Source organism: Acinonyx jubatus, chromosome E2, assembly GCF_027475565.1.
Source record: "Acinonyx jubatus isolate Ajub_Pintada_27869175 chromosome E2, VMU_Ajub_asm_v1.0, whole genome shotgun sequence".
Lineage (NCBI taxonomy): Eukaryota > Metazoa > Chordata > Mammalia > Carnivora > Felidae > Acinonyx > Acinonyx jubatus.
In genome coordinates this window covers 46,119,250-46,135,498 of record NC_069396.1, presented here as the reverse complement: position 1 = coordinate 46,135,498, position 16,249 = coordinate 46,119,250, and the positions used below count along the sequence as shown (strand labels likewise).

Here is a 16,249-nt window from a genome sequence, read left to right as displayed (position 1 = left end):
AAAAAAAATTAAAAAAAGAAGATGTTACACACACACAATGGAATGTTACTCAGTGATCAAAAAGAATGGAAGCTTACCATTTGCAACAACATGGCTGCAACTAGAATGTATTATGCTAAGCGAAATAAGTCAGTCGGAGAAAGACAAATATACGATTTCACTCATGTGTGGAATTTAAGAAACAAGACAGATGAACATAGGGGAAGGGAAGGAAAAATAAGAGAAAAACAGAGAGGGAGGCAAACCCATGAGAGACTCAAGTACAAATAACAAACTGAAGGTTGCTGGAGGGGAGCTGGGTGGGGGATGGGCTGATGGGTGATGGGCATTAAGGGGGCACTTGTGATGAGCACTGGGTGTTATATATAAGTGATGAATCATTAGATTCTACTTCTGAAACCATTATTACACTATACATTAACTAACTTGGATTAAAAAAAAAAAAAAAAAGAACGTAACCCCAGGACAGAGGGAGTTTTCCGTACCTTGTAGAGCATTTTATCCCAGGTGCCCCCCCAATAGTGTTGGCTCAATAAACACCCCTGGGATGAATGAATGAATGACCCTAGGGTAGATTCTTAGAATGATTAAAACATACCCACTTCTAGCCCCCATAGAGCCCAGATTTAGTGAAGGAACAGAAATTAAATAACTAGACGTCTTCACGTGGCAATAAGAACAAACAGGGAAAGGGGTGCTTGGGCGGCTCAGTGGGTTAAGCATCGCCTTCGGCTCAGGTCACGATCTCACAGTTTCTGAGTTCAAGCCCCGCAACTAGCTCAGTGCTGACAGCTTTGGAGCTTGGAGCCTGGAGCCTCAAGCCTGCCTCGGATTCTGTGTCTCCCTCTCTCTCTCTGCCTTTCCCCAGCTCACACTCTGTCTCCCCAAAATAAAAAAATAAACATTAAAAAAAAAAAAAAGAACAAAGAGGGAGAGATAAATGGGGAGCCATGGTTTTAGCAACGTATGGCTGCTAACTATGCTGGATGGTGAGGAAGTGACATTTGAGCTACGGGCTGTCTGATGAGGAGCAAAGATCGGGGAGAATATTCTAGGCAGAGAGAGGAGCCTGTGCAAAGCCAGAAATGAGCTCTGAGCATTTGATGAACAGAAGGAAAGCCACTGTTTGTGCCCCATCAAGAACAGGTGGAAAAGGGTTAGGCACGGATGGGCCTACAACGGTCAGATTACTTCTTGTGGGTGTTAAGGAAGGGAGCGACTAGGTGTCCTTGTGTATGTCAACTGGTCTTTCCCTTCTCTGGGCCTCAGTTTGCCTCATCTGTGAAATGGGGGTAGGCCTGAGGCCCCTCTGCTTCCAGACATTCTCACCCTCCCTCAAGACCACCCTAGAAGGCAGGCGCTATTACCATTGGATCAGGAAAGAGGCCCCAAAAGGCTAAACCACTTTCCGAAGGCCACAAGAGTTGTAAGAGCAGCCTCCATATTTGGAGCTGGCGCCCCAAAGCCTTCGCCCTTAAACTCCACTGCCTATTGCAGCCCCCATAACCACAACAGGTACTGCAGTGCGGTGGTGGTTACTCGTCTTCAGCGGCAGGCAGAGCCCGCTATGGCCACTTACAAGCGGGGGGGGGGGGGGGGTCCTGGATTAGTCGCTTGCGTCCCCTGAGCTCATTTCTTCATCTGTACAGTGTGCGCCCCAACATTAACCTCAACTAACACAACACTTGGCTGACCAGGAGGAATGAGGCCTCACTGCCAAACAACGGCGTGACTTTCCGAGATGGAAAGTGTGTGTGGGGGGGGGGGTGTTGAGGGGTTTGGGGAAAAGGGACCCGGATCCCTAACGTGTAACGTGTGAGGGCTCATAAGGCTTTCCGTTCCTTTCTGGCGTTATTCCCTCCATTCAACCGCGGAGCAACTCTCGATCTCTCCCCCCACCCCCACCCCGTATTTTTTTTCCAGGCTGAAAAGAGGTCGTGGTCCCTTTAAGGCCCGCCCCTCCCTCCCCCAAAACTTCCCAGTGTCTGCTCTCTTTTCGATCCCGGACGGCCGGCCAGGCTCGCCGCCGAGCTGGTAGGGGCTGGGGGCGAGGGGTCGGGGAGGGGTGCAGGGGGATGGGTGGGAGGCGCCGCCCGCCGGGGGCCGCCGGAGCGCAAGGGGTGGGGGAGGGGCGGAGGCCGGGAGCGAGGCGGTGCAGATAACGCGGCCGCCGGGTCGCCCGCCGTGGGCGCGGGCCCGCTGGCGAGCGACCCGGAACGTGTGGCGCCGAGAACGGTTCCGCCGCGTCCCGGCCGCGCGCGACGGCGCGAGGGGCGTACGGGCCGGGCGCGGGGGCGGGGAGGGGAGGGGCCCCTCTCCCCCCTCCCCCCACCGCATTCCTCTGACGTCGGGACCTCGCGACCCCGCCCTTCAGTGGGACCCGCCCCGCCTCGCTTCCCTCGCGCGGATCACGTGTTGAAGGAGCTGCGCCGCCCCTCGGTGCGTTCGGTTTGCCTTTTCGGGTCTTCCCAGTGTGACTGGGAACTGATTTAGATCCTCATCGGCCCGCTCGCAACTTTCTTATCTTCCCAAACCCGCAGACCCTCACCAGTCCTGTCTCACTCGCTTAGTGCCACTGACCCCATTTCGAACTTAGTTTCCATGAGGACTCCTGTTTCGGGAACCCTCTTTCACCCACTGGGAATGTTCCGAAGCATCTTTGGGGTGGTCGCCCGTACTTCCCACGACTCGATCCTCTGCAAGCGCAGCGTCTCCCACCTCCAGCAGTCAGCCCCATAACATTAGAGCCCTTAGGCGGGATCCTGGCTCAGCCTCCGGCCCTGCCCCTAAGTTCTGGCTGTTGGGCGTCGTTGGACCCTAGAGACTCTGAGAAAGGGCATTATCTTCGTGGTGTCCCTACCCCGTCTCCACGGAAGGAAGACCCGCCCCCGCCGGACGAGTAGAACACCAGGACTCCCCTTTGCAGAGCGCGAATGCGCTGTGCCGCGTGCGGGACTTGTCTCTCCCTTACCCACGCGGGACTTCCACGCAGTAGAGTCCCCGGACTGTGGCAAGCCACAGAGGTCAGGGCTATCGGGTGGAAACCACTGGCCGGAGTGGTCAGGAGTTATCACAGGGCAGGCCTGGAGTCAGGACTGGCATGGGCTAGGAACGCTTTTCAGAGCGGAGACTGCTGCACGGACTACTCCTCCGGCAGGAGGGGCAGTGGGCAAAGTGTTCCAGATGGAAGAACCTGCACGGGCAAAGGTCAAATGGTGCGTGGAAGGTCCTTCCCTGTGTGCAAACTGAAAGGCACTATTGTGGCTGAATTTAGAGGTGGAGCAGTGAAATGACCCCAGGGAACGTGACAGGGTCCTAAGACAATCAGCACTAGCAAACGGTTTTATACCGAAAGGGTTAAGTTTGGGTTATTGAAATTCCTCCGGCATTGTAAAGGCCCGAGGTGGAGAGGAATAAGGTATAGTGGTGGGGACAGAGCTGCACTGGCAGCTGCCCCTCTGTCTAGGTCTAGCCTTCTAGGCGCAACCCACAGCATGTTAATAAATACTTGGGGTACTGCAGGCCTTCACCCGTTTAGAGGGTCGCCCCGCCTCCAGAGACGCCTGAAAGCCTGTTCGCGCCTGCGCTCTCGCCTCCGATCCTTTCCTTGACTGCGCCAAAGAGCGCCTCGCGGCCTGGGGAGGGCTTCGCTTTTTCACCCAATCAAAACCCACCGGTGGTCCTACTGTCTAGTGAGGGGACCCTTTCCACTCTTCATTGACTAATCGAGTAGAGACGAAGAAGACGGGCATCTGCAGTAGCCACTGGAGAGTGGCAAAAGGGAGGGGTTTCCTTTTCTCCTCGCCGAGTGGCGCGGGAAGGTAGTCGCTGTGACTGGAAGACTAAGAAGTTTCGGCTTGAGGGATTAGTGAGGAAGCCAATGAAAGTGGAAAGAAGGCGGCGCTGTTCAGGCGAGTGGGGAGCGCCGTTCCTATCAGGTGCTCCAAAAGAGGCCAGGCCGTGCCAGAAACCCGACCTATCAGATTGGAGTTTATTTTAAGGCGGTGGGATTGGCGAAATGACTGGCAGAAAACACTCGCCTATAAGGAGTGTTCCAGACAAACGAGGGCGGGCCGTCCTGCAGAACGGCGTGGGCTGTATCCAATAGGTGCGCAAGGCGTGCGGAGGCTTCCCCTCCCCCCTTGGCGGGACCAGTGGCTCCCCCTATCGGGTGGGGGCGGCGGGTGACAGGCGTGTCCCTCCCCCAATGAGAGGCGGGGGGAGGCGGGTTCTGCGCCGCCATGTCGCGGAGGCTGCTGCCCCGGGCGGAGAAGCGGCGTCGGCGGTTGGAGCAGAGGCAGCAGCCGGACGAGCAGCGGAGGCGGTCGGGAGCGATGGTGAAGATGGCGGCGGCGGGCGGCGGAGGCGGCGGTGGCCGCTACTACGGCGGCGGCAGTGAGGGAGGCCGAGCCCCTAAGCGGCTCAAGACGGACAACGCTGGCGACCAGCACGGAGGCGGTGGCGGCGGCGGTGGAGGAGCCGGGGCGGCGGGCGGCGGCGGCGGGGTGAGGCTAGGGTCTTAGGCGCCAGGGACGGCCGAGAAGGGAGGGAAAAATTTCCACCTTGAGGGTATTCATTTGGTGGGGGGGCCTCTGCGCACGCGCCCAGGCCCTCGCGCTGTGACGGGGTGGGGGAGGGGCAGGCGTTGGGCAAACGGCGGGGTTTGCGCGAGGACAGACGCTTGCGCGTGCGCGCTACTCTGAGCGGGGGTGTGGGAGGCGGAGGAAGTAGCTCGCGCTGCGGGCGGCGCAGTGCGCAGGCGCCGCGGGCTGGGGTGCGGGGGCCAGGCACGCGGCCGGGCCGTTTTTTTCCCTTTATCGTTTAATTCACGGCCCTCATGCGCAAGCGCACTTCTTGTCCTCGGGCCTCGTGGGCGGTTGTGGGGGCGGGGGTGGCACCGCGTGAGCGGGGAATGGGTGGGCGGTGGCCTTTTCCGCGCTTGGGTGGGGAATTCTGCCCGAGCTCTGTTTAATCCATATAGTGTCATAGTTTGTCTCAATAGGGAAGATGATCTTATTTGAGGCTGTTCCCGCAGAACGGAATGTGTCCCCATTTTTGTGGGCAGTGAACACCGGAAGGAAGGCTTGTGGAAGGTCTTTTTAGCCGTTTGGGAATTGAACTAACTTTGGAACGGCCACAAGTTTGCTTACAATTTCCGGGAGTTAACTGGATGCAGTTGGTTTGCTGAACCAAAATGTTCCTTGAGGGTGAGAGTGAACGTTTTTGGTCTCCTAGTCGGAAAGGACCACCATTTGTTCCTCCTGGCCCGGAGCCCATTTCCTCCTCATGAAGTCCTCTCCCGTTCAGCCATTTGCAGGGTTTTCCAGGGTTTCGTGGTGATCGGTAGCTGTGATTTACTAGTGGTTTAATCTGTGCCAGGCCCTGTTGCACACTATTAAAAAAATACCCTAACCAGATCTTTAAGAGTTCTTTCTGTGTGAGCTACAGGGTGGTATTAACAATTCTGGACTTGTAAAGATGAAAGTAAACTTGTTTAGATCTTGTAGCTAGTGAGGGGGGGAGGGGACAGGATTAGAATTTATGGGCAATGGAGCTGCAAACCGCTGAGCTGGTAACCATCTTCAGGCGGGTGTGCCTCCTGTGGTTTGTGTGGTTCATTCCTGAAATAGGATCCAATTCTGCCCCTGTTCCACTGGCTTCTGCTTGGTGGCTCTCAGACAGGAGGTTGGGCCCAGAGCCCAGCAGACACTAGAAAGTTACTTTTCTCCTGATTTCGGAAGACTGCTCTGTGTGTGTGTGTGTGTGTGTGTGTGTGTGTGGAAAGATGCTTCTTGCAAGGGAATGATCTTGGTTTTTAGCTGCTGTGGGTTGGAGTTTCTTTTCTTTCTGAAGGACCTTTTTTGTCTTTTTCTTCAGGCTGGCCTAGGCAGTATTTTCCAACACAAATTTTGGTGCGTTATTAAAGACTAGAAGCAGTCAAGACTGCCCTGGCTTTCGTAGCTTCTGGGTCACGGGCTGTTTTACCATGACTGGACGTGGGGATGAGTGTGGGGAACAGTAATACTTGGCTGACTGATGTTGGCAACTTGTTTCACTGCGGGGGGAAAGGGCAAAGAGACTGTTGGATGCAGCGGGAGTGTTCTGATTCGGATTGCAGCAGGGTGCTGTTTGAGCCCTTCTTGCAAACTGCTGTCCCCTCTCCATCCCAGCCTTTCTCAGGGTTTCCTTGATGGGTGGAAAGAGAAAAGTTCTAGGAGGAATGTAAGGTGTGGGACATGCTTTGTTCTCCATTCTGCCTTCCTCAGAAGCTGCAGCAGGAACCATAGGGATAGTAGGCACCCACTCAGGGCCTGTGCTTAGCTGGCCCCAAACCCTTTTAGGCTGATTGGTTTGTATGGCCGTCCTTTGTTGTCTGCCCTGTGTGACACTTAAGTGTCTCATCTGATGAGGTCCCCAACAGCACAGAGGGCAGTGGGCCACCATCTTGTACAGCAGGAAATGAAGTGATGTCGTTTTCCTTTCTCAGGAGAACTACGATGACCCACACAAAACCCCTGCCTCCCCAGTTGTCCACATCAGGGGCCTGATCGACGGAGTGGTGGAAGCTGACCTTGTGGAGGCCTTGCAGGAATTTGGACCCATCAGGTACTCCTGTCAGAACCCCGGGGTTGGACATAAAGAAGTCACCTCCTTAGTGTCCTATGCATTCTTAATTTCTGGTTGGAAGTGAGGTGGCCGGTTTGGCCCAGGGTCCTTTGGCTATGTCCTGGGACTCCTCCACTCTTGGTTTTGGCTGTCATACTTGGGATCAGGTTTTAGTAAGTTCCATGTTTTTGTTGTTGCCTTTTTTTTTCTCCTGCCTGTAGTTTCTAGGCAGCAGTCTCGCATTCAGCGAGTAGTTACTAAGTGTATTTGTCACGCTGTAGGTGCTGGAAATAGAGTAGCAGATGAGATCGTCTTGGGCCCCTCCCAGACAGCTGCCTACCCAGAGTGGTCAGCACTGTGATGGGAAAGTCCAGGAGCCCGTAGAAGGCATGTGACTCAGTCAGCGGAGGAGGGTTCAGGAAGGAAGGCTTCTCAGAGGAGGTGGTACCATCTCTTTTGCCTGTTGTGCCACTTAGGTGCAGGGTGTGGAGGTCAGGAAACCATGACGAAGGTGTAGAGGGGTCAAGAGACAGGAGTCAGTTCACGGAAAGTGGAACATCTTCCTCTTGCCTGTGTTCTGGGAGGACTGAAACCTGTGTTCTCTCTGCCAGCTATGTGGTAGTAATGCCTAAAAAGAGACAAGCGTTGGTGGAGTTTGAAGATGTGCTGGGGGCCTGCAACGCTGTGAACTACGCAGCCGACAACCAAATCTACATTGCTGGCCACCCAGCTTTCGTCAATTACTCTACCAGCCAGAAGATCTCCCGCCCCGGGGACTCGGACGACTCCCGGAGCGTCAACAGCGTGCTTCTCTTTACCATCCTGAACCCGATCTATTCAATTACCACGGTGCGTGCCAGCGAGCCTTGTTTTAGATGCTTCTGTGAGATCTTCCTTCTTCCCTTCCTGTCCCCTCATCTGAGCCAGATTGACCTGCCAGTGCCCTTTCATCTTGCCCGTGTGCTTTTTACAGGATGTTCTTTATACTATCTGCAATCCTTGTGGCCCTGTCCAGAGAATTGTTATTTTCCGGAAGAATGGCGTCCAGGCCATGGTGGAATATCCTTTGTTGGGGGAGGGGTGTTCTTTGAGGTGGGGGGCTCTTACAAGGCTCCGCAGCGTTCTGTCCTTTCAACCAGTGTGGAACTTCCTGAGTGCCTGCCAGATGCCTTCATGGAGTCCCCAGTCTGATGGGAGAGGTCGTTAATAAACAGTCTGCAATACAGTGTGGAAAGCTCAGGGTCAGAAGTGCGGTAGGGGTAGAAATGGGGTGCTGGCAGTGACCAGGAGACCTGACAAGGTGGATCTATTTCTGTGAGGAGGTAGGAGCTGGTGTTCAAGACAGGTACTGGTTTCTGCCAGGGTCCTCAGGTGGGCGGGAGCTTAGCCTTAGGAGGAAGCAAAAGGCCTGCCGCCTGACGGGGTGAGGGTTCACTGCAGGCGCTGGAAGAAGTCAGTAGGGCGTCCTGCGTAGTGCTCTAAAACATGGGTCAGGGTGCAGTGGGAAGCTGCTGACAGAGCTCCGAGGCAGGAGCATCCTCTGGTTGATGTTTCAGAGGTTGTCCAGCTTTGGTCAAAGCACGTGGCACGAGTAGGAGAGGACGGGGCTAAAGAAGAAAGTGGCTAAGCCTGGGGTGGTGGCAGGGGGGGCCGGCTGCCACTCTGGGCCGGGAGTGCAGATGACAGGAACTCTGGGCAGTGGCTGCCCACCCACGCAGCCCTCCAGCTCACCTCCATGCAGGCGGCTGGTGACTGGGCAGTGAACTGATCCCAGAGCGCATCTGCAGTATGGTCTTCGGGTGCTCTCTTGTCCTCCCTTTCTGGGACGACTTAAAGCCCTTCCCAGAGAGCACCCATCCCACGGTTTTCCTTAACTGTACTCACATTTGATTCTGTGCAGAGTGCCCAGCGGGCCAAAGCCTCGCTCAATGGGGCTGACATTTATTCGGGCTGTTGCACTCTGAAGATCGAATATGCAAAGGTAGGTCTGGGAAACGACTGCCCCTAGTCAACTTCCAGAGGAGCTGGGGCCTGGCTAATTTCAAGCTGTGTCTCGTTCTGCAGCCTACACGCTTGAATGTGTTCAAGAACGATCAGGATACTTGGGACTACACAAACCCCAATCTCAGTGGACAAGGTAATCCTGACGGCCACTTTGTTCTAAACACACCCGCCTTGCCTTCACTTGACTAGCGCACTTCATAGACCCGGGCTCAGGGTTATGTAATGCCATTGGGCTCCCTGTGGACATGGGAGGGCCTGGGGGGGCGGTCAGTTTTTGGAAAAGACACCCCAGTGGGAGATGGTGAATGAAGGGGCCTCTCTGTAGGTTCTAGTTGCTGCTGGGGGCCCTTTGATGTGGGGGAGGGTGTAGAGCCAAGGCAGAGGCTCGGACGGGGTGGGGAGCAGGCCCTCACTGAGCACAGGGCATGGCGATGGCTTGTAAACCATAGCGGCTCCCAGGTGGATTCTGCTGCTTCCCTTCTAGGACCCTGCTTAGGGTCACTGACTCCATTCTCACCGGGCCAGGAATGGTCCTCTTGCTCTCCACTACTGAGAGGGTCTGCTGGTGGGGGGAGGGGCGGGGAGCAGCCGGGGGAGGCGGTGAGGGCTCCCGGGCCCTCGGAGCAGAGCCTTTGAGCAAGTTGACCTTGTGGAGGTGAGACACCCCGGATTGGAGCAGGGCGGACACGCCTCACCTCACTTGTAGAGGGGACTCAGCATCTCTGCGGGGGGCCCAAATGGACAACCCCCTTCCTAGAATCTGTCAAGAATGGTCTGCCTTGGATAGGAGGGAGAGGTGGAGGATTGCCTTTGAACACCAGCCGCACCCCCTCAGCGGGACCGTCCATCTCTGTCTTGGTCTGCTACGTCGGACTAGGCCGCGGGCTGAGGGAGGAGGCTGGTCGCTGACCTCTCACAGGCTCTGGGAGGCCAGAGGCCCCCGTCCCAGGCAGGCCCGTCTTGCTCGCCCTTGCAGCTGGGAAGCAGTGGGCAGGGTGGGCTAGACTCTTCCCCAGGACCCTCACAATGGGCGCTGTGGGCATGGCCGCCCCTCCAGAGATCAGAGGCAAATTGGTGACCGAGTGAATGTACCAGAGCGGGCAATGGCATTACATGACCGCTAACAGAAACATGGCAACCAACCATTTCTTCTCCAAGGAACACAAATAGAAGATGTGCAGACCGGCAGGGGCTAGTGGCAGGGGCCGGCTGTGCATTGGTTTCGATGCCTCTCAGCTTTGGCCGCCCCGAGGCTGGGGGTCAAACACAAGAGCTGATGAGGTGACCTGGAGTGAGGCGGTGCTTCGCCACCCCTCGGGGACCGTACTTCAGCGGCTCTGCCTCTGCACATTGCTCACCAACACACAGGGTAGAAACCACTAGCTCTTCCTGGAGAGAACAGAACATGCAGCCTCCACCACGTCCCCAGAAACAGCCGCAGACTTGAGCTCACTACATCAAGAACACCACACCGTGCTCCAAGGAACAGCTACAAGCACAGAGACAGAGGCAGACAGAGACAAAGAGAGAAAGAGACGCAACATGGCAGCAGACACTGCTTTTTTATTAAACATTAAACAGCCAAAATCCAAGCAAACTTGAACCCGAGAATGTACACAGAAGTAGGAAACACAGAGAACAGAGCTCTCCCAGCCAGCCAGCGGCGCTCTTTTCGGAGAACGTTTCATAGACTGAAGTAGATTCCATGGGCCTCCAAGACAATAGGATCCTCTCTCCATTCCTCGCCATATGGGTTGGTTTTTGGTTTTTGCTTTTGTTTTTAAGTCCTTTGGTTTGGGGAGGGCCTTTTTTTTTCTTTTCTGTTTTGATATTTTTATTTTTTCCGCAGTCATCGGCTGCCAACATAATCTGCACCAACCGGAGATCAGAAACCAAAAAAAAAAAAAACTTAAACCACAACAACAACAAAAAAAAAAATCAAAAAAAAAAAAAAAAAAACCAGATCTAAAACCAGACAGCCAAACAGCTCAGAGGTACACAGTTACCTGCTGGCGGGTAACCGCGCGCGCTCCCAAGGCCAAAAGCGCGGGCATAGTGGGGCCACTGGCACACTTCACAACCAGGAGACACGCACACGGAGCGCTACACAGCCAGAAGCACCGCACCACCGCACTGCAGCACACAATGTGAGGAGGTGACAACACGGAGGGACACTACCCACTTCATACACCTTTATTTTCCACTTTTCTGGTATCTTCTGAGGACAGAACATCTGTGAGCCATTTTTGATTTAATCAAAGCATTGACTTTTAAAAAACAATTCTTAAAAAAAAAATTGTAGCGGATGTGTACCGTAACTTGTATTTATGACTGTAAAACCATGTGATGCAGGGTCGCAGTGTATGTTTGATGGGACGCCATCTTTCAGAACTGTGCTAACTCACTGTTGAAGCGTCCAATGGTAAGAGAAAATACAGATTTGTTTTTTGTGACAAATGGACATTGTACTCTGTACTTCTGCTGTAAGTAGCCCTTTTCCATCTTTGTAATGACTGATTGTTGAAAACAAAAACCCAGGCTGGGTGGCAGGAAAGGGCAGTTGGTCTCGAGCCGTGGGGTTTGGAGTCTGCCAGACCTGGGTTCAAATCCCGGCTCAGCCGCTAACTTGCTTTGTGACCTTGGGCCAACACGTCTCTTAACTGCTCAGTTGAAAGTTAAGTGCTCAGGTTCCTTATCTGTAAAACGGGGCTGAAATAGTACCTACCTCATAGGGTTGTTGTGAGGAATTTCAGAAGCGGTGATGTCTGTAAAGCACTTAGCACAGTGTTTGGCGCTGAAGCGTTAAATTCATGTAGCGACTATGAATCGCACCTGGGGTCTGGGGTGGATCTGCGCCATCGTCCGGGTCTGAGAATGTCGATGCCTTGTATACGACTGCTCAACTGAACTGGTTCTGATGTTGCCCTGCTCGTCCTTTCCTACGGTCCCTCTCCTTGGGTCTGATGTGACGGGGAGGGATTCGGGTGGGGGGAGGAGGGATTCGGGTGGGGGGAGGACCAGAGTTGAGGAAGAAGGGGCCCAGAGAGCTGGGTGGGCCTAGAGCCCCTAGAACCTTGGGACTTCCGGGGCCAGATTTGATCTTCTGTGTGTCCTGCCCTCCCTTGGTTGTCCGCCTGCTCTTCGCTCCTCTCCCTTCACTGGGAGTTACTTTAGAAATGTGTTGTCGGCCTCCGTGACGTGACAGCTTCCGTAGCATCCGCAGGCTTCCCAGAGGGCCCCAGAGCTGGGCCTCCCATTTGGGCCCGGGCAGGGGAGAGAGCCCACAGGCAGGCCTCATCCTTCTCAGAGAAAGGAAACCAGCCGCTCCGTATGGGCCAAGGAAGGGAAGTCTGGGCTCCAGCCTTGAGGCTTGGGCTTCATGCCCACCCGGGGTCAGGCCACAGGAAGGAGGCCCCAGCAGCTCGGGTGAGGAAGGGAGGGTTTGCCTAAGGCTTGCAGGAACCAAAGGACTTTGAGGTTAGCCCCTAGTCAGGAGGGAAGACCCCTTTTTTCCAAGTTAGGCTCTGACTGTCTTCTCTGTCCACAGGTGACCCTGGCAGCAACCCTAACAAACGCCAGAGACAGCCCCCTCTCCTGGGAGATCACCCCGCAGAATATGGTGAGGGCAGGGGGTTCCCCTCCGTGGACTCCCGTGGCTCATGTGCCCCTGCCCGCCGCCCGCCGCGCAAATTCTCACCCGTCCTCCCTCTCTTTCCTTCCCACCCCCCAGGAGGGCCCCACGGTGGGTACCACAGCCATTACCATGATGAGGGCTACGGGCCCCCCCCACCTCACTACGAAGGGAGAAGGATGGGCCCACCAGTGGGGGGTCACCGCCGGGGCCCAAGTCGCTACGGCCCCCAGTATGGGCACCCCCCACCCCCTCCCCCACCACCCGAGTATGGCCCCCACGCCGACAGCCCTGTGCTCATGGTCTATGGCTTGGATCAATCTAAGATGAACTGTGATCGGGTCTTCAATGTCTTCTGCTTGTATGGCAACGTGGAGAAGGTGAGCTCCTGTGCGGTGCGTCGCTTTCCTCGTAGACCTGGCAGGCCCGAGCCTCATGCTCTTCCCGTGGGAGAGGGAGCCTGGCTAGGGGCGAGCTGGTAAAGAGCGGGAACTCACTTAAGCAGGGGACCAGCTGCAGGCATTTTGTTTGGCGCTCACCGTGTGGGTGTTTGGTTATTTCGTTCATTGGGGGTGTTGACCAGAACGTTTTAAGACGAAAGCGCTGATACTTAATACTACAAGGATGTGGTTTATACAACTTCATATGGCTAAAGATCGTTGAGTGAGGATTTTCTCCAGAAAACTTAAGATGATCTGGCAACACCGGGCCTTCCTGCCTTGCCTGTGTGACAGGTGGCCGTTCACCTCTGACCAGGTGGCCTCTTTCCTCTCTGTCAGACCCTTCTGAGTCCTGGAGGCGTCTGAGCCTGCGGCCCCTGGCCTAGCCTTAGCGGCCAAGTGCAGGTTGAGCGTTTCCTTGTGTGTCTGGCACTATTAAAAGTGCTTGGTGTGTAGTAACTTGCATTGCACTAGAATCCTTAATTAGACAAACAGTGGAATGAAGGCACGGAGGGTGATAACTTGCCCAGGTTCACAGGCTTTTATGTGGGAGTGGGACTCCGAGCCAGAGAACTGGGCTTTAGTGCCTCTGTTACCAGTTTTTACTGTCTTTAATGCTATCACCCACAGAGAGACTTTTTTGTTTTTAATGTATTTTTGAGAGAGCAAGCGCACACCTGAGCAGGGGACGGGGAGGGGCAGAGAAGGGGACAGACAGGAGCCAAGAGAGCCGGATGCTTTATTTTCTTGCCATGCCCCCTGGCTTTTGTTGTGCTTGTTAAGTGGTGCACGTTCCCGGGGTCACAGCCTGAGGTTAGAGAAACACGGTTGAGCTGAGCACTCGCTGTGGGTCAGACCTGCTTCTCCGTTCTCTCGAAACATCACTCACGAGTGAGGAGGTGGAAGCCTCGCTCCAGAGCCAGGCGTTCTTGGTTCGAACTCGCTCCGAACGGGTGGCGCAGGGTCCCTGGAGGTCGGGCGATGGCGCTGATCCCGGGTGCCGTCCTCCAGGTGAAATTCATGAAAAGCAAGCCGGGGGCCGCCATGGTGGAAATGGCTGACGGCTATGCTGTGGACCGAGCCATCACTCACCTCAATAACAACTTCATGTTCGGGCAGAAGCTGAACGTCTGGTAGGTACTTCGTCTCTTCAGGCGTGGGAATGTCGGCGAGGAACTTCGAAAGAAGGGACGTGGGAAGTGGCTGCTCTGGAAAGGGCCTGGCAGAGGAGCACAGCGAGGCTGGCTGCATGTCCGGGCAGGAGTGGGGTGTGGTGGGAACACTCCCCAGGGTTCAGCTGAAGCAGTGGGAAAAAGTGTGTGGGCCTCACCTCTGCTGTGGAGCGATGCCCCCTGGGGCGCACGGCGTCTGCAGACTGGAACGAGGCCCCAGTGGAGGGCCTGGGGTCTGACAAAGAGCTCCCCTTCCCTGGTACAGTGTCTCCAAGCAACCAGCCATCATGCCCGGGCAGTCATACGGGCTGGAAGACGGGTCCTGCAGTTACAAAGACTTCAGCGAGTCCAGGAACAATCGGTTCTCTACTCCAGAGCAGGCAGCCAAGAACCGCATCCAGCACCCGAGCAACGTGCTACACTTCTTCAATGCCCCTCTGGAGGTGACCGAGGAGAACTTCTTCGAGGTGGGTGCTGTGGAGTTGGTCCTTCACCACAGCCATCTGAATAGGCTGTTTGTTCTAGCCTTCCAGCAAATCTCTGTGGCGCCCCTGCTCTCTGCCAGGCCCTGGGTTGGGTCCCAGGGTTGCGGCAGGGACCAGGATAGAGGGGCTGAGACTGACACCAGACTTAGTTTGCATTTCTCACAAGCTAGGATGGGTGGCTTCTTTGCTGGAAAGGATTTCTCCTCCCCTGGTGATACAGAGCGGTGGTCAGAGTCCAGTCTCAAACATCCACGTTGTCAGGCCCTTCCGGGGCTAGATAACATCAGAGGGGAGGTGCCTGTGAAGGCCTAGTTTGAGGAAACCGGGGCAGTGAGGGGCGGAGGGCTGAATGGCACAGATGGACTTCAGACCTTGTCGTGGCCTCAGACGTTGCTGTTCAGTTCAGCAACACAAGTGGCTGGAGACGGGAATTTTAAAAAGCAGGTTCTCCGTTGGCAACGTAACAGTAATAGTTACTACTGTGATGATGATAGTTAACTTTAGTAAAAACATAGTAAGAGGAGTGTGTCTAAACATGTTTTGGGTCGTGGGGCCACCTTAGAGTATGTTGTGTGATCAAAGCTTAGAAATGCTCCAGGAAAATTGTAAGTGCTCCCTGTCCGGGGCTGCTTGAATCCTGCGACGCGGTACTCCTGTTTCTGAACGTGTTTTCTATCTCTTGCAGATCTGCGATGAGCTGGGAGTGAAACGGCCATCTTCTGTGAAAGTATTCTCAGGCAAAAGTGAGTAAACGGCCCTTGCCTTTGTTCCCCACCCCTTGGTTGCGCATGGGCGGCCCCCTGCCTCCTGCTCAGGTCGGCCTAAAACCTCTGCATTGTGACCAGGTGAGCGCAGCTCCTCGGGGCTGCTGGAGTGGGAATCCAAGAGCGACGCCCTGGAGACTTTGGGCTTCCTGAATCATTACCAGATGAAAAACCCAAGTGAGTATCTGTGTGTCCTGCAGCCGTTCCCTTCGTGGCCCGATGGTAGGCTGGCTTCGGGCCAGAGCCGACCTTCGTGCCACCAAGGTAGGGCCCCCAGAGATCTCTTCACCATTCGTGACACGGGCAGGGGGACCTGGTCGCCAGGAGATTAGACCGACGGTCCCCATGGGAGGACCAGGCCGGCTGTTGGCTGCCACCCACTCTGCCAGCCTGAGACTTACTCAGACTTGTCCTCTTGGGACTGGCGTTCTGTGCGTCAGAAGCTGCCAGTAAACACCCAGTAGTGTCTGTCACGGAGGCTGGCTCAGTACCCAGGAAAGGGGCTATTCTGGCCAGCAGGTAAAAGGAGTCCGCTAAGGGGCTGGGACTAGGATTCTCCATGGAATCGAAGGAAGGAGAGAGGAAAGCGCCTTCAGTATTGGGCTTGTTTTTTAAGTCTGACATTGGGCAGTGACCAGGTAGATTCCCTGCAGTCAGTCTGCAGAAATGGACAGAAAGGGAGGGTGCTGGGTGGTTAGAGCCTCTGGAGAGGGGCCCAGGCGAATCTTTCTTTTTTCTGTCTCGCAGATGGTCCGTACCCTTACACCCTGAAGTTGTGTTTCTCCACTGCTCAGCACGCCTCCTAATAGGTGCCTAGGAAGAGCCCCATCTGAGCAGGAAAACATTTCTCTTTCCTTTATGCTGTTTGTTTTGGGTTTTTTTGTTTTTTTGGGTTTTTTGTTTTTGTTTTGTTTTTTTTTGCAAAAGTTCCTGTATTCCTTTTTTTAAATGCTAGGTTAGTAGGCTTAACCATAATGGAAACGCTGGAAGTCTGGAGGGGGAGGGGAAGGGGAACTGATATCTCCCAAGATTAACCTTCACTTTTTAAAAAATTATTGTACATGTGATTTTTTTTTTTTTTTCCTGTTCATACATTTGTGCTGCCCGTGTACTCTTGGCACATTTCAATAAAATTGTTTGGAAAATA

The 16,249-nt window shown here is 54.8% G+C and overlaps 1 protein-coding gene across 4 annotated transcripts; it reads left to right on the top strand.

Annotated features, from left to right (window-relative positions):
- Positions 1-1,897: 1,897 nt before the first annotated feature.
- On the top strand, positions 1,898-16,249 carry HNRNPL (heterogeneous nuclear ribonucleoprotein L). Of its 4 annotated transcripts, XM_053211208.1 has the most exons (13): positions 4,217-4,505; positions 6,488-6,606; positions 7,218-7,455; positions 7,580-7,667; positions 8,493-8,587; positions 8,671-8,743; positions 12,158-12,229; positions 12,341-12,621; positions 13,693-13,814; positions 14,119-14,320; positions 15,024-15,081; positions 15,184-15,279; positions 15,850-16,249. In XM_053211208.1, exons 1-13 carry the CDS (start codon positions 4,242-4,244, stop codon positions 15,906-15,908), a joined length of 1,767 nt encoding a protein of 588 aa, XP_053067183.1. In that variant the 5' UTR covers positions 4,217-4,241; the 3' UTR covers positions 15,909-16,249. The 4 variants fall into 4 exon arrangements, with proteins under 4 accessions (XP_053067185.1, XP_053067181.1, XP_053067183.1 ...); XM_053211210.1 differs by lacking the exon at positions 4,217-4,505 and adding an exon at positions 1,898-2,034 and having other exon boundaries at positions 12,158-12,621; XM_053211206.1 differs by having other exon boundaries at positions 4,214-4,505; positions 12,158-12,621.